At 40.8% G+C, this 20514-nt stretch overlaps 2 protein-coding genes across 4 annotated transcripts; one reads left to right on the top strand and one right to left on the bottom strand.

Moving 5' to 3' along the window:
- Window positions 1-215: 215 nt before the first annotated feature.
- On the bottom strand, window positions 216-5800 carry asphd1 (aspartate beta-hydroxylase domain containing 1). Of its 2 annotated transcripts, none has more exons than XM_026997896.3 (6): window positions 5227-5800; window positions 4184-4638; window positions 3720-3926; window positions 2504-2711; window positions 1280-1393; window positions 216-1017 (listed from the first exon to the last, which is right to left on the bottom strand). In XM_026997896.3, exons 2-6 carry the CDS (start codon window positions 4616-4618, stop codon window positions 908-910), a joined length of 1074 nt encoding a protein of 357 aa, XP_026853697.2. In that variant the 5' UTR covers window positions 4619-4638; window positions 5227-5800; the 3' UTR covers window positions 216-907. The 2 variants fall into 2 exon arrangements, with proteins under 2 accessions (XP_026853697.2, XP_026853698.2); XM_026997897.3 differs by having other exon boundaries at window positions 5455-5800.
- A 94-nt stretch (window positions 5801-5894) lies between these two features.
- Window positions 5895-17654, top strand: sez6l2 (seizure related 6 homolog (mouse)-like 2). 2 transcript variants are annotated; one of them, XM_035531695.2, is made up of 19 exons: window positions 5895-6195; window positions 7391-7471; window positions 7658-7783; window positions 8503-8715; window positions 9429-9565; window positions 9758-9950; window positions 10061-10246; window positions 10808-10991; window positions 11472-11635; window positions 11933-12127; window positions 12375-12513; window positions 13373-13569; window positions 13666-13860; window positions 14090-14284; window positions 14430-14621; window positions 14708-14746; window positions 14887-15004; window positions 15136-15247; window positions 16291-17654. In XM_035531695.2, the coding sequence occupies exons 2-19, from the start codon at window positions 7414-7416 to the stop codon at window positions 16318-16320; spliced, it is 2673 nt and encodes an 890-aa protein (XP_035387588.1). In that variant the 5' UTR covers window positions 5895-6195; window positions 7391-7413; the 3' UTR covers window positions 16321-17654. The 2 variants fall into 2 exon arrangements, with proteins under 2 accessions (XP_035387588.1, XP_081567389.1); XM_081711263.1 differs by having other exon boundaries at window positions 5896-6195; window positions 7658-7720.
- Window positions 17655-20514: the final 2860 nt, after the last annotated feature.

Genomic DNA, 20514 nt, shown 5'->3' with positions numbered 1-20514 from the left:
TGTGTGTGAAAGAGAGAGAGAGCGAGAGAGAGAGAGAGAGAGAGAGAGAGAGAGAGAGTGTGTGTGTGTGTGTGTGTGTGTGTGTGTGTGTGTGTGTGTGTGCACCCACAGTATGAAACAGTTATTTTTATCCACCTGAAAAAAGCATTCAAATGCAGGCTACACCCACGTTTGCATCTGATGTGTCCTCTGGGCTTATGATGAAGTGCTTTAGCATTAACAAAAATCTTTATTTAGAGAATACACCTTTAGCTGATTACATATTTTCTTTGCAAGGGAAACAGTTCAGATGCATCATATTAGCTGCAGAGTCAGGCTTCACAACACACACATGCAGTCTGATTAAACACACCTTTGCTTAGCTGTGTGCTTCACAGAATGGGTCTAAAAACAAAACACCTGAAAACCAACCTCCGCATCCTCACGGATGTATGTGCAATATACATACAGTATTGACGGAATAGCTTGAGTCACAGTATATATTAGTATAGGAGTCACAATTGAGTGAAGAAATCAGGCACAAAAAGATAGAAGAGATCGGCGTTATCAACACAGGCACAAATCAAAAAGAGTCATGAAGATATTTAGAGCTTGTGTACAGTGTTCACAGTATTTGGTTGTGCATGTCAGATTTAGATCTCTGTGGGGGTGGGGGTCAGGGAAAGGACTTCTCACCATTGAAGAAACACTTTGTAAAATACTATCAGATACAAAGTGGAAACACACAAATAAATATGTGGTCACATGGTGGAATGATAATTTAGTCTTGTTTTTATGCTTTTTTTTGTTTTTTTTGGTAGATTAGAAAGCTGACCCATTCAGCTGTGTGAGAAGCTTCTAGGCTTTCTGTCAGACACCATCTTATCCCGTGTTGGTGAACTGGCTGAACTCTGAGATGTGTAGGTGATTACTGCTCAGGAGCAAAGATGTAGTCCAGAGCTTGTCGCTCTGCTGCTGCAACATTTGGGTGCCAGAGATCCACACTAAAAATCACCCTTGGCCCGACTTCAGCCCCACCTAGAGGACCAAAAAAAGAATGAGCCTAGCTGTGAAATGCTATAGGTGGTAGGCTAGAATAGTAGTCTTTAATTAACGACTGCCTGGAGGGCATTCCATTGTGGTTAGGATTTGACAGTTGTATCAGCAAATACAGTCAGATATCAAAATATCAAAATATTACGCCTACACATTTGATTGATTTTTAATAGAATTTTCTCAAACACTGGGAAGCTTGGCTTGCTCAGATAGAGCTTTTCTTAAGAAAGCAACTCATTCCTACCATTATGCGAGATGGTGTGTAGAAAGGAATCATCCACTAAGAGACAGTGTCCCTCAGACCAGCACTGAGGCTCACCACCGACCACCAGCTCACACTGTGCAGGGGTCTGCAGCCCTAGAAAAGAGAGATTCTAGAGAGGTTTACAATCCATAGTCACTCAGGTAAAAACACAATAACAATACCACCCTCCCCCAAAGAAGCCTGGGAAATTGTGTTTAAATGTGGAGCAAATGAGACCTACAGAGACCTACATTTCAACAGAGAACAACAAAGAAGAGAATGGCTATGAGCCAAAGATGAGCAAAGTAACAAAAGAAGGGGATGTATACCTCCTGTAGCATGAGCTGAGACACTTAAGGAAGCAAAAGATAGAGGAAATACTGCCTCCAGTCACTTTATAGGAAATGCTTGTTCTTACGCACGCCCGGTGACATCTACCTTATAGGTGCATGTAATTAGTGTTCAATTACAACCTGTAGCTCATTTGTTGCCCTGGACAACTGACTGGCCACTGTCTGTCCCCTTCATCACTGGTCAATTTCTGACCAAAGGATCAGTGCTGACAAGATGGCAGACATACAAGCTCATGAAGTGGTGTTGCTGGCATGTGCAATATCCCCAATGTCAGTACCCTAATTTTTAAAATTTTCATACAAAGTTTATGAGTTTTTGTATAAGTGTATTCTGATTTTTAAAACTTTGCATTCCTACAAAGCTCCATGCAATAAAGAGAATACCATGCATTATTATATATATATATATTCATAGTTTTACATAGCTTTCTCATAGTGAGTATATATATATATATATATATATATATATATATATATATATATATATATATATATATATATATATATATATATATATATAAATTGTTAGTAAATACTGTAATATGAACACCGAACACTGTTCCATTGTTAATTTTCTTTTTCTGTATATTGTTAGTCTGGTATACCTGTTAAATATGTAAACCCAAGGAATACAAGTTTTAATTAATGACTATTCATATTCATATTCAATCCCATGATGGCTGCTGAATACATGAATATATATTTGCTCAGATGCCATGACCAAGGCATCAGTAGAGAATGTTGCCTTGAGCTGACCTGAGAGCAGGTTCACCATTTCTTTTGCAAAGCTAAAGGTTAACAGGTTGGGTGGGGGAAATGGCCCAGGGGGAAAGGGCACGGGGGGCATTGCATCCCCTGAGCCAGGACTCACCCAGATGGCAGCGTAGCCGTGTGTTGGTGGGGCCATAAGCTCCAGTCAGTGAGGCTCCGGGGCCCAGGAGCCAGAAGCCCGCTGCCCCAAGGGAGTTGCTGCTGATGAAGGTCCTGAGGGAGAGCAGGGTTCGGTATGTACATGGACATGCACGACAGTTACCTACCACGCACACACCGGCGTTATAGAGTGGGAACACTGCCTGTCCCTGCAAGAGTAACACACACACATACACAGTTAGATTGTATGGATTTAAATTTTTTTTTTTTTTAAATATGAACATTGTGGTGTTTTTACTCTATCAGTGCATTTTTCTACGACTTTATAGCTTTGTGAACAAGCGAGATAAGAGACCTCTCACAGTGGTGCAGTGCAGATATTGATTTGAGAGTGAAAGAGGGAAAGAGAGAGAGAGAGAGATGCTACTTAATAAATATTCAAGGAATATTCACTATGACTAATATTTCTCTGTTCAAATCACATTTATTTCTTAATCTCAGAACTCATAATTCTCGCAGTAAACTAACCATGTCTCAAAATTTGTGTTTCATTTTTCATAGCTTTCACACGTTCTCGTAGCATTTTTAACTTTCACTCACAGCAGGTATAAGAAGGTATAAGCAGGTATAAGAGTGTATTGTGAGGTATAAGGTATAAGCAGGTATAAGCAGGTATAAGAGTGTATTGTGAGGTATAAGGTATAAGCAGGTATAAGGTATAAGCAGGTATAAGAGTGTATTGTGAGGTATAAGCAGGTATAAGCAGGTATAAGAGTGTATTGTGAGGTATAAGGTATAAGCAGGTATAAGGTATAAGCAGGTATAAGCAGGTATAAGCAGGTATAAGAGTGTATTGTGGGGTATAAGGTATAAGCAGGTATAAGCAGGTATAAGAGTGTATTGTGGGGTATAAGGTATAAGCAGGTATAAGCAGGTATAAGAGTGTATTGTGAGGTATAAGGTATAAGCAGGTATAAGCAGGTATAAGAGTGTATTGTGGGGTATAAGGTATAAGCAGATATAAGCAGGTATAAGAGTGTATTGTGAGGTATAAGGTATAAGCAGGTATAAGCAGGTATAAGAGTGTATTGTGGGGTATAAGGTATAAGCAGGTATAAGCAGGTATAAGAGTGTATTGTGGGGTATAAGGTATAAGCAGGTATAAGCAGGTATAAGCAGGTATAAGAGTGTATTGTGAGGTATTCTTTTTTTATCACCTTAGGCCCTTGGTATATCCACCCCAACTTTGTGTCTATGCCTCTCTGGTAGACTGCCTGGAATTCAGCAAGGATTATGGGATAGCTGGCCTCCAGGACCTCAATGTCATGGCGATGAGCATCGCGAGGGTAGAAGGGGATGCTGGGTACATCAGGGAGGTAGAAGAGATGAGGCTTCTGAATGGAGGAACGATCATTCATCCTGGCCTGAAGACCCATAGACATAGAGAAATAAACAAATAGAGCTGAAATATTAACTGAGTAATGTCAAAAGAAAGGGCACTGAGTTTAGGTCATTCCTAAAGACTTAGGCTTTAACGCATAAAGCTCTGACCATAACCTAATAACTTTACATTGTTTCATTAAATATAATTGTCCCTTAAATATAATGCTACATTCTGGTCTTGAGACTTCTGGGTTCACTGTGTGTTTTCTCAAACTTCAGACCTGACTGTATGTCAGACCTGGATGCGCAGACCCTTGTGGATGCGGCCCATGCCGGCCCAGCTGTACCGCTTGGCGTACTCCTGCAGTGCCACATACAACTTCCTGCTTCCTGCTGCGGCCTGGGACGGGAAAGGGGCGTGGCTTAGCACAGGTGTGAGGTAGCTCTCTGCTCCTTCTTCCTCGCATGTTTCCATGGCGATGGCTGGGGACGCTTTAGGGGCGGAGCATCTGGGGTCGACGGGGCAGCGGCTGGAGGAGCAGGACAGAGCTGACCGGGCGGAGCTGGATTTGAGCCCCCCGACATGGTTTCGGCAAGACGGAGGATCTGAACCGACCCGGTAGCAGTACCAGAGGAACAGAATCAGCAGGGTCCAGAGTAGACTGCTTAGGGGAGGCCCACCCAGTTCCACGCAGGGAGGCAGAGGGCGCAGGAGGTTCAGAGACCAGGACATCCTGCTGAGAAGCAGAGATACTGGTGGGGGGTTGGGGGACATTAGAGGATAGATGGATGGAGAAAGGAAGACAGGACATGGAGGTATACAGAACCCAAGAACCAGCAGGTATTGAGGGAATCCATTGAGGGAAATGAAAGAGGAGCATTATTACAACAAATGAATGGCATATGATTAAAAAAGGGTCATTCAAAGTATGAGGAGGCATGTGAACAGAGAATCATGAGTGGAGTAATTTAAAGATAGAGATTAGGAGCAGAGTGAAATGAAGAGAGTAAGAAGGATAGAACACATGACAGAAGGAGAGAAACAGGAAACAAGAGAACTTTGAGTTTCTGATTATTGTATCATAGATCACAGTACTTCCTACAAACAGCTATTGCTCTTGAGGCTTTAACACATCATTGTGAGTTTTTGTCAGCCATGGTGAGGTGTTTTACATATAAAACGGCATGCGTATGTGTTAACATTGTATTAAACGGACGGTAATAAAAACTATAAAAGCTGTACGTGAGGGATCACGTTTCCACGTTAGCCTTGCACGTTTAACATTTAGGCATTACTTCACTCTAAGTCTCCTTCTGTTATTGCATAATGACAGCTCCTACCTTTGCTTGCGTGTTTGTGTGGTTGTGCTTCCGCGTTCACGTTGATGAAACACGTTCATATGTCCAACGGGAGTGACTCCACAATGCTCCAATCATTTCAACTAATTAATGCATAAATTAAGCTCTATGTGCAGAGCGCATAGCGCATCAAGAGCTGCTTCTTTTTTCAGGAAAGATAGGAATTGTTGTTTTCATTTCGCTATGGTTGATTCCAATGTGTTGACTTACCACGTCTCCACTCCACACTCGGTATCTCCTTACCGCTCGGTCTTACTACCTCCCTCTGTATGTCTTCTCCCCGGTTATATGCTACTGCAACCGCCGAACTTACAGTGCGCTACGTTCCGCATTAAATCCGAAAATCTCCGAGATACTGCCCCTCCTCCTCTCACGAAAAATACCGACGGAATCGTAAACTAGCATGCCCTATTGTGAAACCAATCCATATAATTCAAGTATAATTTCCTTTTGCTTTTATGATGTGTGCGGCCTCATGGTGCCTCAAAAGATGCAGCGCAAATGACGAGTCCAGGCAGTTTTCAGCACCTCGTCCCTGGACAGCTCCGTGGCCTACGGCTTGTACTACTATATTTTGACCACTAGGTGGTGCAGTACCTACACTTCACTCCTAAGCAGATACCCCCACACACATCAACGCATCAAGTATACGGGTAAGACCTGTCACCTACCCACCTAAACACCAGCCACCTAAGACTGGTCTATGGACTTTAAACGGATGAAAAAAACAGAGCGCAAAGAAAGGACGAGCCTATTGTTTTCATGCTAAGGGGGCCAAGTAAGCCGATCATTTAAAACCCGTTTGACGCGCAGAGAGAGTTCTGGTATTTTGCTGAGGGAGAGACAGAGGAACGCATTCGTAACAGTCGCAAAGGAGAAGGAAAAAAACCCAGTAATTGTTTAGCACGTTATCTGGAAAGGGGATTGCTGGCGAGCAACGAGGTTGTGAAGGTACGTATGTTTTCTGGTTTTCTCGAGATATATATATATATATATATATATATATATATATATATATATATATATATATATATATATATATATATATATATATATATATATATATATATATATACATACACGTACAGTCTGGGTGTTTTCGATCTCGTCACCTTGTTATGGGCAATAGAAAGCATAACATTTATTACTGCATCCGCTGTGTATCTCCACATAGACCTCGGAGAGCGTTATTGTAGATAAGCCGCGCAAGCGGTTTGGCTGCGTTTAGATGGTGCGTCTCGCGTTGAGGCAATGAAGACGCTGATCATTTTTTTTATCGGGCGGTGGGATGAAACAACGGGTGCGGATGAGGGGAGAAAGCGTCTGAACGAAGAGAGATTTGAGGCTTCTGGCCGCAGTGTCAGCGCCAGCTCCTATCTGTGCGGGTCCTACATGGATACACAATGAATATGTCTGCATCATAAACCGCTGATAGTAACTCGTTTTTTAAACAGGTAACGCTAGTTTCCCGCTCGTTGTAATTCGTGTTAATATGAGGCCCTGTGTTATCCTTAAAAAAAAAAAAAAAGATTTATCATGGTGGCCCACACAATCCAAGGCCGTTTTCATAACACAAAGCCTACATGAATTCTCTGACAACACCTAGAAGAAAATGTCATTGAGAAAACGAAATCATTTTTGATTCATTTAGATTTTTGGAAGACTTGGCAAGTGTTTGTTTAAGGCTAGCCAGCACTCGGTTATTCTAGTGATCGCTGAAGGTAGGTGACATCACTTATCAGATCACAGAACGTGTAGGCATGGCGGAGGCCATATGTCATCCATCCCGCCGGTCCGAGGCCGGAGGCTAAGATATACCACCGACGCCCCCGAAGGGGGGCTGGCGCACTGTCCAAGATTGTGGCAAATTTTGAGGCAAAATATATTTTTCTGCACTTGTGCTACATTATAAATACAACAGGAAAAAAGGCCAAATAAACTGATCTACTAATATGTTTATTGACAGACTTTAAAAACATCTTTTTATTTTTATTTATCTCATTATTTATTAAACAAGCTGGAAAAACACCCCTCTTCTATGTAATTTTTAAATCTCATTTTTTCTTATTTTAGCAATAACACATCCTTCCTCTTTTTGGTTGTGGCTCTATTTTTAATGCCCCTCTTTTCTGTCCTTTCTTTGCAGAAAGCTTTCTTTCACACCTCGCCATGGTGTTCAAAGTTTTTGCTGTGACATTATGTGTCACATTCCTGCACGTGACTACAGGTGAGGATATTTATATATGAGTCGGTTGGGGTGTCTGTCTCTCAGTCTGTGTCTTTTTGTGTATATTAACATGCTTTAAAGATAGTAGACAATCATTTTTTTCCTCTTGATTATCGTTAAGGATGCAATAGCCAATAGAAGGCATTTTATGAATTCCATCATAACATAAACTCCTTACCCTCTCAGGTGCAGCCTTTGTGACCCCTGAACCTGAGGCTCCCACTATGACTTCTAATGTCCGGCCCCTGGGTGAGTTGATCCATGCAGTGCTGCTGAGTAAGGAGTATCTTGGCCAATCCTCTGGCAGCTTAGGTGAGACCTGAACTTAAAAGAGATAGAAACAGACCCTCTTTCTTATTTCCGCAAAACAGCACTAAAGTGAATGATGCTTTTTGCCAAAAATAATATATTTTAAAGGAGTGATTAATGGGAAAATCCCCTTGCCTGAAATGTAGTTGATCTGACAAGTTATGAAATAACTTGTGAAAATTTGGAATCTTTCATTTTTGCTGCTACCATGCTTACATATCTAGCGATATTAATTTGAGCTTATGACCATAATGAAAAAGCCACTCCTTTAGAAGAAGATGCACTTCCACATTGTCTACCTCTGTATGAGGGTTCCTCAACATTATTACATCATATATTGAAAAAACCCACTTTTTTCAAAAGACCATCAAAGGTTTAGCTCTATTCGGTATGCTCAAAGCACACGTTGTGAGCGCTACAGTTAGGACTGTTGTGTGGTATCATAAATTAACTGTAGATATCCAAATTGGCAAATGCAAAAACTGATTAGAGGGCCGGTGGGGCTAGGCAGCCTTAGTGCGAGGATTAGATATACATTGTGGGCAAGTTTGGAAATGTTAGTGTTAGGCTAGGGTTTGTGTGCGCGTGTATGTTTGCATGTGTTTGTGTGTATGTATGTGTGTGTGTGTGTGTGTGTGTGTGTGTGTGTGTGTGTGTGTGTGTGTGTGTGTGTGTGTACCTGCACCTTTTCCCGAGTCTTCTTCCTGAACTCTGCCTCCCAGGCACAACCACCAATCCAACCCAGGCTGTCCCATCCATCCATCCTACCTCCACAGTGACGTCACCAGGTGTTCTCACCACTGCTGTGACCTCATCAACTGCCCCCCAGGTTAGCCATTTGAGAGGAAGGGGCAGTGTTACATCACCACCAGCTGAGGAGGAGACCACAACAACACTCATCACCACTACAACAATAACTACAGTCCACACACCAGGTATTCAAAACAACAGTCTTCATTTCTGTAACTATAGGAGTCAAGTATTTGTATTTTGTTTGATTGTCCAGCATAAATATGTGGTGGGAACAGCAGAACCTGTTACAAATTTAGTAACAGCAGAATTGGTTACAAATTTAACAGAAATCAGCAGTAACATCAGTTTACTTTTCTTGTAACTTTGGCACCTTTCACATTACAGAAGGAAATTATGCATAGTTCTTGTGGAACATACACTATGATTTAAGGTCAAGTTCTACACCAGTTCATTTTCATTTCAGAGTTGAAACGCTCCAAGTCTCCAAGTTTATGGACTTAACTGTAAAAAGAGCTGAAAAGCAGAAAGAACAAGCAACTATTCAAAATGATCTTTTAATGATTAAACTTTATAGCATAGCAAAACGTATCAAAACTTGGCATGTTGCATAATAATAATTTAGTAAACAATAACAAAAAGAATATAAGTTATTTAAGACAGACAGGAAGGCTGTAGGGTATGAAAGAGTGTCCAGTACTCTGCCCTTGAGCATGTCCCTGAAAATACTTTGGGTTCAAATGTGATTTTGGTAGCAGCTGTGCCTTAAGGAGTTTTAGGTACCACACAGAGTTTTGAATTTATGAAGCTGTCAACTGTGAAATATGTATATGTATATAATAGCCATTTGCTTTTCTCTAATCATTTCTCTCCCATTTCCCCCTCTCTCTGCTCTTAGTGCAGTGTAATGCTAGTCTGTCTGGGATGGAGGGGATAGTGGAATCTCCAGACCCACTGTCTTCATCAACCCCATTTTCACCACTGGAGTGTACCTACAGCATCACTGTGTACCCTGGATACGGAGTGGAAATACAGGTACAATGCTTTTAACATATTTACTATTGTTACCTAAAGGTTGGATGGTGTAGCTACTACTGGTTTTCACAGGCATTTTACAGGCATTTTTACAAAGGCGACATGACTAAAATTCAGTTTAATGTGAGGACTTTGATAAGGTACTGGCAAATGTTATCTTCACTGTTGTCATGGTAACATGATATGTCTCAGGTGAAGAAGGTGAACTTGTCCAAGGAGGAGTCTCTCGCCATCTTAGGGCTGGGAGGACCAGTGCCCGAACTCTTAGCCAATGAGACAATGATGAGCGAAGGTCAGGTGATTCGAAGCTCAACCAATCAGGTGCAGATTAACTACCGGAGCTTGAAGCAGACCAATCATGGGATTTTCAGCCTTCACTATCAAGGTACCTCTTTCAGAGTAGCCTATTTTTGCTATACTGTCTAATTATTCACTCACATTTGGAGGAATGCACTGTTTTATGCTCAGCTGCTTGTTTTTCTTACCTTTTCTCAGCATTCCTCCTTTCCTGCTCATTCCCTCTTTCTCCTGAGGGGGGTGGAGTGACTGTTACAGACATTCATCCGGGTGGGCAGGCTCACTTCCACTGCGACCCTGGCTTCCAGGTCAGAGGCCATGAGGTTGCCACTTGTCTGAACTCCACCCGACCTCGATGGAGTACACCTGAGCCTCGGTGTGTGGGTAAGACACCAATTCTACATTTTATCTTAAAGGAGATAAAGGAGTCTCCTTTAAAGCGTTTCTTCCTGCATTATGTTTTGGGCCTGTATGACATTAAATAAGACACAGCGTCTCATTCAGCTGTAGATAACAAGCATAATGATTATATCACATACACACACACACACACACACACACATATGCACACGCACACAAAGGCAAGCACGCACACGCACACACACACACACACACACACACACACACGCCCGCGCGCACGCATAATTATTTCCAACAATGTTCTTTTAGTGTTACTGTACGGATGTGGGCATCTGTTTATGCATTGATGGATGACCAGTTACTAGCCAATTCATTTTTAAAGGAAAAACTGTTGTTATGTATTTTAAAGTGTTGGACGTAAATGTGTGTGTGTGTTTGTGTGTGTGTGTGTGTGTGTGTGTGTTTGTGTGTGTGTGTGTGTGTGTGTGTGTGTGTGTGTGTGTGTGTGTGTGTGTGTGTGTGTGTGTGTTTGTGTGTGTGTGTGTGTGTGTGTGTGTGTGTGTGTGTTTGCATGCACCTGCACAGCTGTATCCTGTGGCGGATGGATCAGAAATGCGACTGTGGGTCGTATCCTTTCCCCCACTGTCCCCTCCACCAGTAACCTGAGCAGTGGCAGTAACCTGAGCTGCCATTGGCTACTGGAAGCCAAGGACGGCCACAGACTCCACCTCCACTTTGAGAGAGTGGCTCTCGATGAAGACAACGATAAGTAAATCAATCATATGCCCTACCCAAAAAATCAATCTGGGAACAGCGGTACATTTGTGAAGCGTGAATATTTTACAGTTGTGTACCTGCTGAGTCTGCAGTGCGCTGTGTAATGAAGCAGAGTCAGCAAAGGGAAAGAATTCCTGTTCTTTTCTAAGCAGAAGGACCAGAAGGACACAGGTCAGAACGACTGGTCCTAGCAACCTGCTGTGCAATACAGATGCAGTACATATTCCTTCATAAATGCAAATTTTTGTATGCATCTTGGACTATTGATATGTATTATGTACTAACATTATATATATATATATATATATATATATATATATATATATATATATATATATATATATATATATATATATATATATATATATATAAATTTGAAATCACTTAGTACTTTCTCAGATTGTTTTATTTGAATTTTGTTATTTTATAACTATAGTCTATAACATCCTATCACATCATTTCACATTTTCAGACTGATTGTCCGCAGTGGGAATAACTCCAATGCTCCCCTTCTCTTTGACTCGGATCTGGATGATGTACCGGAGCGTGGGATCGTGAGTGAGGGATCATCACTCTATCTGGAGCTAACAGCCGACTCCTCCTCCATCCCGCTACTGCTTGCACTTCGCTATGAGGGTGAGAGAGACAGAGTCAGAGAAAGAGAGAGAGAGAGAGATAGATAGATAGATAGATAGATAGATAGATAGATAGATAGATAGATAGATAGATAGATAGATAGATAGATAGATAGATAGATAGATAGATAGATAGATAGATAGATAGATAGATAGATAGATCCCTCACCTTTTTGGCAGTTCTTTTTTGAACTTTAATAGAACATAGGGAACAGTATTAAAGCTGTGCGGTTATGTGTAATCAGAGGTGTTTCTGTGTTTCTTCCCTCACGCTGCTGCTGTCCTGGCATCCCCTCAGCTTTCGATGGCGAGCACTGTTATGAACCCTACGTGCCTCATGGGAATTTCAGCAGCAGTGACATCGCCTTTCCTCTCGGCACAACAGTAACTTTCTCCTGCTCTCCTGGCTTTGTTATGGAGCAGGGGTCAGGGGTCATGGAGTGTGTTGACCCCAGTGACCCCCACTGGAATGAGAGTGAGCCTGTGTGCAGAGGTAAAAAACCAAAAAAGCCTTTTGCCATATTTAAACTATCCAGATGTAGAACAGAAAATTCTATATGTAGAAGATAACAGAGATAACACTTTATTGATCCCGAAGGAATGATTTCTATTTTCCTGTGGCTAAAGTTACTTGTTACTTGTGACTCCGCCTTTTGCCCCACCCCCTTGTTCTGTCTCATTCCTCATTTCACCCTCTCCCTGCTATTTATCCTCTCACACACTCCTTGATGCCTATTCAGCTCTATGTGGGGGGGAGTTGACCGACGCAACCGGAACAGTGCTGTCACCTGATTGGCCAGGGAGCTACTCCAAGGGGCAGGACTGTGTGTGGCAGATCCATGTCAGTGAGGACAAGCGCATAGAGCTAGATGTGCAGATGTAAGTGATGTGCACTTCTAACATTTCAGGTTAACAAAACAGTGGATGGAAAAAAATTATATAAACAAATATAATTATTTTAGGACTTATTTCTATCTGAAAGTGGAAGTAATCCAAACTGCTGATTAGTGTGGCTGCAGGGACTCACTGCGGTGTATGTGCCTATGTGTTCTTTCTGCTGATATTATGAAGGGCTCCATAATGTTCATTTATTAGCAAATTGACAGGAAACCTGACCAGTGAAATGTATTATTTTCACTATAGGGGCAGGCTTATAGTACCCTGGCCTTTCTCAGCATTCTGAAGAAGGGGCTACAGCATTATTAGTATAACTTTACTGTCTATGTATATAGCCAGCTAAGTTTGAATGGTAACTGCAAATGAGATAAGCATTTTGGTTTATCTAATCAAAATGTCTTTTTCAAGGCTAACCAATGAAAATCTCTAAATAATTCAGCAAAGTCAGCCAACTCCATCTATAAATCTTATCCAGAAAAGAAAACGTTTCTGTACGATGAACAGGTTTTCCTGGCTAACAACTATCCTGCACCATATCCACCACTTTTGTTTTGACAGTTGTATTTGTATATGTACTACATTTTGAGGACAGCTGAGCTTTATTTGGGAAATGACCAAATAATTTATGTATGGAATGTATAATTTAAATATATATTTGCATTCTGACCCATTGACACGCTAGTTTGATAATAAAATAATGATGATTTTAATGAATAAATAGAGTCAACAGAATCAATAGGGCAGCAGAGACAGAAAGGTGAAGTGCATGGATCCACCAGGACTGAGAACCACTGATGTACCATGACTACTGTCTGCTTCTTTGTCTCCTTCACTTCTAAAGTTTGAACATCCGTCATAACGACATTCTCACTATATTTGATGGGCATGATCTCACGTCCCATGTGATTGGCCAGTATCTGGGGTCACGGGAAAGGTTTCGGGTCGTGTCTGGTGGTTCTGAGGTCACTATTCAGTTTCAGAGTGATCCTGATGACTCCACCTTCATTATGAGTCAAGGCTTCCTGATACATTATCGAGGTAAAGTCATTAACACCTTTGTGCTGTTATCTCATATTTTCTTTCCTGTCTTCACAGTAGTCGTTTGTGATGCCAGACCATTTTTATCTTCTCCAGAGGTGGAGCCTAATGACACATGCACTGCACTCCCACCAATCGAATTTGGCTGGAGTAGCTCTTCTCATCCCTCTCTTGTGAGGGGCAGTGTGCTAACCTATCAGTGTCAACCTGGCTATGACATTGTGGGTTCAGACATCATCACCTGCCAGTGGGATCTGTCTTGGAGCAACAACCCACCTATTTGTGTGAAAAGTGAGCTAAACTGACTAAATTTGGAGATTGTGTTAAGGCACTTATGTGACTCAAATGCTAGAAAGGTCATTTTGCAAAGCTTGGACGAACAGGGGCATGTGAAATCTAGACCAATACTGCAAGCAAAGGCTAATCTAGTCAATTTTTAAGACTCTTTGATTTTCAGGATAATTTACAGATCTATACAGTATGACTGTTTTTCTTCTTCCTGGCTTTGACCGTCCTACAGTACAGCAGTGTCCTGATCCAGGAGAGGTAGTGAACGGAGCACGTTCAGTTCACCCAGAGCTCAGCTTCACCGTTGGAACAGTGGTGCACTTCACCTGTAATCAAGGCTACCAGCTAGAAGGCCCCAGTCAAATCTCCTGCTATGGCAGAGACACTGGCATGCCTAAATGGAGCGACCGCAGTCCTAAATGTGTCTGTGAGTGGAAGTCTGTGTGTGTGTGTTTAGATGTTTATAGTATAACATTGTTATTTAGACATTGACATTTCTCTCTCTCTCTCTCTCTCTCTCTCTCTCTCTCTCTCTCTTGCTATCATTCTCCCTGCCTGTCTCTCATGCGCAGTGAAGTATGATCCATGCCCAAATCCTGGTGTGCCAGACAATGGTTACCAGACTCTTTATAAACACAGTTACCAAGCAGGGGAGACGCTGCGCTTTTTCTGTTACGAGGGCTATGAGCTCGTTGGAGAGGTTATCATCAACTGTGTCCCAGGGCACCCCTCCCAGTGGAATAGCCCACCACCTTTCTGCAAAGGTATGAAAAATAGATGAGCTCAGCACACAAAATGAGCCGGTGTTCTGACTACCATTACATATGCTCAGCGTTTCCACTTTCTACAGTGGCCTATGAGGAGCTGCTGGAAGACCATAGACTGGAAGGTAATAATGCAGCACCATGGCCCCCATTATAACTATGATATTCACAACAAATAAGGCTATTTTTGTTGCTTAGGTAATCTTAAAGTTTTCATGATGTTATTTGATTATTTATTGATTTATTAATTATTTTTGCTATTCAGTCTCCCAGTCATTAGAGGCCTCCCACCAAATGCTGAGTGAGAACATTGCATTGGCCATCATCTTGCCAATCATTCTGGTGATTCTTCTGATTGGTGGAATCTACATGTACTACACTAAGTAAGTTGTGAAAGGTAACCTCTCCGTTCCTCCCACCATAATCCCTTTTTACCTGTCTTACTTGGTTTGCTTTCTTTCTCTTCTTTTCTCTCTCTTTTCTCCCTCTGTCTCTTTCACTCCATCTTTCTTAGTGTGTGTAGGTTGCAGTGGAAGCCCTTGTTTTGGAAATCCCTTTCACACACTCACTCCTACAGTCCTATTACAGTGGAGTCGGACTTCAACAATCCTCTGTATGAAGCAGGGGTAAGACACTTCCACACACCCGTGCAGAACCAAATAACCTGTTTATTAGAAATACTAAATGCAACATTCAGTCTAAACATTCAAATATACACTCACCCTTTACATTTTTTTTTTTTTTTTTTTTTACAAATATTTATTTGGTAGAAACACATTGTAAGCGCACAATTAAAGGCCACATCTGTTGCCATTCACGGTTTTGCATTAGTCCTCACCCAGCTCTTCATCTGTGCTTCATGTCTGACCACAGCACTGCTACAGGGTGGTATTTTTGGTGGAAGACCACTCTCAAGCCAGCAGTGTTACTGACACATAAAAACATAATCATCACACTTCTGTGTCACCCTTCTGTGCCTGATACACTCAGCCCACTGGTCATCACATTGCCACTATCATATCAGAGTCACTGCTGTGCTGGGAGGGGTCCTTCCCTCAAATAATATACAGTCAGCAGTAGATCCACAGTCAGAGATTAACTGGTGATTTAGGATTTGTTTGGGCAAACTGTGCATGGTAACACATAAGGTAGATTCTGTGACCATACCTGCAAATGCACCTATACATTATAAACTACATTGAATAATGCACATATTGCATTTACAGTTGTATACCTAATAAAGTGACCAGTCAGTATCAGTGAATGATAGGGTGGTCATGTTCATGTCCAACTAAGAATAATCCCAGTACGTAATGGGAAATTGCACTTGCATGACCCCTTAGTCCAAAGAGCAAATTCAACTCTTTATCTTTTTCAGTACAAGTGTAAACCCACTTGAAAGGGAATCCTGTAATCAATATATAATTATGATCAAAACAGCACTTTTGTCCCATTGATACATAGGAACACTATGAACGTCCTTTTTGAAAGTTCTTTTTGAAACATCGAACAGTGAAAATGGTGACAAGATTTGTCAAATATCAGATCTTTCAGAGTAAGATTGCTGATCCAGGGTGAGGGTTTTCAGTCCTTTGAGCGCTTAGCAAATCTGTTTCTATCAGGCTGAGATGGACATTTGTCTTATTATGACTGTTTGGTTTCACTGTAGGACACAAGGGAGTATGAGGTGTCCATCTGAAGCCGATGTCGTGTGATGAAAGATTCTAAATCAAAGACGGAACGAAGGAAAACAAACAAAGGGATGATATTATTTCTCTCCACAAGTCAACTTTATTTCTCTGACCTTTCTCTTTCAGTCTCTTTTCAATCTCAGTGCTCTTTGCTGACTCATTTACCAGTGAATGTGTGTGTGTGTGCGTGTGTGTGTGTGTGTGTGTGTGTGCGTGCGTGTGTGTGCGTGTGTGTGTGTGTGTGTGTGCGCGCGTGTGTGTGTGTGTGCGCGCGTGCCTGTGTGCTTGTGTGTTACTATGTGTGTGTAAAGAAGAGAGAGAAATTAAGAACAAGTCTTATCCACAAGCCTATGGTTTCTCACTATAAGATATGTTTTCTAACATTTGGTTTGGTGCCTTAGGTCAAGGGAGACATATACAAAAGTCAAAAGGGTGAGACAGCAAGGTGAGAAAGAGAGAGTGAGAGAGACAGGGAAACCACGGGAGAGACTGTAGGAGAGAGAGTCAAAATTTGACTCCATTCTCACATGGGCAGTGAGTTGTACAAGGAGAGGAGCACACACAAACACACACAAACACAAGGACATGTAAACAGTTGAAGAAACATATGAACACACCTATACTTTCCCTTCTCTGTATAAACATACATGCACACATATACAAAATCACAGAATATATTGAATGTAAATATTTTGATTGAATATTGAAGCTTATGTATACAAAACTAATTCAGTGCCAAAATAGAACATCCCATAATGTGACATCACTTCATGTTTCGCAGGTTGCCATAGTCTTTCCTACGTTTATGATGTAATAATGACCAATAATGCCACAGCGTCTCATAATGTTATTTGCTGTTTCTTAAGAATCTCTTTCTGCTTAATGTTGAATGACGGTGGATTGAGGGTGGAATGTCTTCACGCTTAGGGCACGCAATGATTGTATATTCTACTGCTTCAGCTTAGGATCCATTAACAGTTCTACGTACTGTAATTGTTTATCAGAGTTGATGTTGTTGCATATGCACTATGTTGACAAAAAATGTACTGCAAAAAAACAAAAAAAAAAAAAACATCAGCTGCTTGCTGTGATGCAGTATCAAACTGAAATGCTTTTTATAATGTTATTTTTCAAATTGAATCATGGTTTGTTGTTAATGCAGTGAGTTTTGTCTCTTCCACTGTGCCATACCTGGAGTCTAGCTGTGGAGGATTCATTGTTGCATTAAGGTATTACTCAATTGTTCATATTGTTTATTAATCAGCATAATATACTGTCATGAAGGCATTATTTATTTGCTAAGATTTAAGAATAAATAAAAGTCGCTGTTGGATGGTAAAAACTTGCCTTACTTCTTCCATCAGGAATACTGACTTATGTTTTTGTTAAGACCTATAATTCCTGTAATGCAGTGCTTTTAACTACAAAGAATAAAATGACAAATAAAATAAAGAAATATAACCATACAATAAATGAATTAATTAATGTGTACCATAAAAGCAAAAATAAATAAATGAAGGAATATAAGTTATAAAATGGAAAATAAATTTTGAACATTTTAAAAATGTATTTATACATTTATGTATTTATTTAAGCATTTACTTATTTATACATTTCGTTTTCCACTATGCTAGTGAAGTAAACTAAACTAAGAAGTTCATTCTGTCATCCTACTGTTTAGGTGTGTCTGGGCTGCATGGCAGTTTACCACTTGTTCACCTTTGACCCATATGTTGTTAGAACTGCATTAGTGTTGCCCACCTCATTAACATGAACTGGAGAAAGAAATCCAAAAATAAACACATCTAGAAATATATAAAAGCATAAATAAATAAAATACTAATTTATTTATTTCAGTATATATAGGTATATCCATTTATTTATGCTTTTAATTTCACATTTACTATAATTTTATGACACTTGTTTATTTATTTGTTTATTTTTTTAAATCTACATTTATGTTTACTTTATGTACCATATTTATTTATTCATTCATTCATTTTTGTTTTTATGTTGCACAATTATTGAATTCATTTATTTACAGATTTATATATTTATTTATTTTTATTTCTCTTTTGATTTCACCCCTTTCATCCTCCATGACATATCTTATAATCCTGATAAAGCTCATATTATCATGTTTGTGCAATATTTACATACTGTAGCATCTGCCACTGCACTAGGGAAGGGGGCCAGTTAGGAAATCAGAGAGAAGAATGGCGAGGAGTATTCCCAGAATGCCACGCTCTTCTCTGCAGACTTTATTTATTTACATTTAACATTTACGTCGGTTGTTAAATAGTTGTATTTGGTGAGTTGGTGTTTAGGTGTTTGATTTAGTCTCACTGTGTACTTTGATAGTTTAATTATGTCTACCATCTATCGAGCATGTCCTCTACCTACTTTCCCCCATTTACCGCTGTTGGGACATCCTTTTCCTTCTTGTTGTTGCTCTTGTTAAATAAAACAACACTTCCATTGGAAGAAATAGTGTTTCATGGTCCTTCTTCACCGCCAATGTTACACTGGTGTCAGAAGTGAGAGGCTGCCACTGAGACTGAAGAAATCGAGCATCACATCAACTAACACGAAAGCGAGTGGTGAAAAAGAAGTAGCCTGCAGGAAGAGAGTACAAAGAATTACTGGCCCACGCTGGACAGGTCCAGCCGGCTGAGAGCGAAATGACTGGGGAAAATGACAAGGAAGGCAGCAGAGCCAGGCTGGTGCTGGAAGATAGGAGAGCCAGAGCTGAGACATGTATCCTCCTTCCATGCTACAATGGCGAGGTTGCATGTGAACTCTGCTCTGCAAAGCTTCAAGTGGCTGCCCTGGACCATGACTGGACCGGAGGTCGTGACCGCAATACAACCATGCATAGACCTGGAAGGAAAAGCACTGCTAAACGCACTGCTGCCGGACCAGCTGAGGTGACACATGCAGTTCGCCCCTCCGGCCTGCCTCCAAGAGTACAAAATTCATCCTCGATGCAATAATAGTTGAACAACATTCTAGATCCTTATTAATTGTGAGAAACATTAATGAGGTTTTTTGTAGGCTACTACTAAATATATGTTTGAATATACATTAAGTATAGCATGTGCTTGCATGAAAATTATTTTTGGATGTTTCAGTTAAGTCTGTAAATACTGATTTAAACACCGCTATCTATTAAAAACATATGGTATCTCATTCTTATTTGCAGTACAACCCTTCACATTCCAAGACTTGCAAAAACGTCTTGCCTTACTTATATCTGTTAACACTTAAGCACATTTGCAGTGATAATTAAGACTTTCTAGTTTGAGCACAATTTATGCACAGCTGTAGGGATTATCTGTAGTTTTATTCACATTAACGATTAAAACTACTATGTTCAAATGCAAATGTCCATGCACTCGCAAACCTGTGATGACTTGCATTGTTATTACTTTGATAAGCCAGTGTGGGGGAACAGGTTTTCTGCTTTCTAGTGAGAGCAATTATATGACACAAAATTGTATCTTAGCACTGTTCACTGTCACGGATCACCAACAGTGATTTTTTAAATTTTATTTTAAAATTGTCGACGATGTTTCCAGTTCCGGTGTGAAATAAAGACGGCTCAGGGTCGGGAAAAGAAGGAAGAGTATCAGAAAGCCGGCAAAAACAGAGCCGGAGAGAAGAAAGAAAAACTAAGCAAGTTAAGCACTATCCCTCACTAACCAGCATATAGGTCCGCATGAAAAAGCGAGTTTATCGTTAGACTAGGTTTTAAGGTGGACTGGAAAATTTTAATCATAACCTGGAGAATAAGCCCCGTCCACAGATTCTTTTTGTGGGAAATCTTGTAATCAATAGATTACATTTCTTTTGGTTTTAAGCAGAGCTCGAGTGAGAGAGACTCTTAGGACAGTACCCCCACCCCCCCCCCCCCCACCCCCCGACTGCTTCTGCTCGCAGAAGAATTATAAGGTCAATGTAAAGTTGGTGTGGAATTGCATTTGCATTCAGTAAAAAAAATGCAGACGAACTGTCGTGTACATTTCAGGAGTCGGTGAATGAGGCAACCGTACAGAGGAGAGAGAGAGAGAGAGAGAGAGAGAGAGAGAGAGAGAGAGAGAGAGAGAGAGAGAGAGAGAGAGACTGACTGTGTGCTGGGAACCAAGCATGTGATAACCAAGGCAATAAGATATGACTTCATTGAGAGATGCTGTATGGCACTG

The sequence above is a fragment of the Electrophorus electricus genome, chromosome 3 (genome assembly GCF_041902795.1).
Source record: "Electrophorus electricus isolate QZ-2024a chromosome 3, ASM4190279v1, whole genome shotgun sequence".
Taxonomy (NCBI): domain Eukaryota; kingdom Metazoa; phylum Chordata; class Actinopteri; order Gymnotiformes; family Gymnotidae; genus Electrophorus; species Electrophorus electricus.
This window is presented reverse-complemented; position numbering and strand designations above follow the sequence as displayed.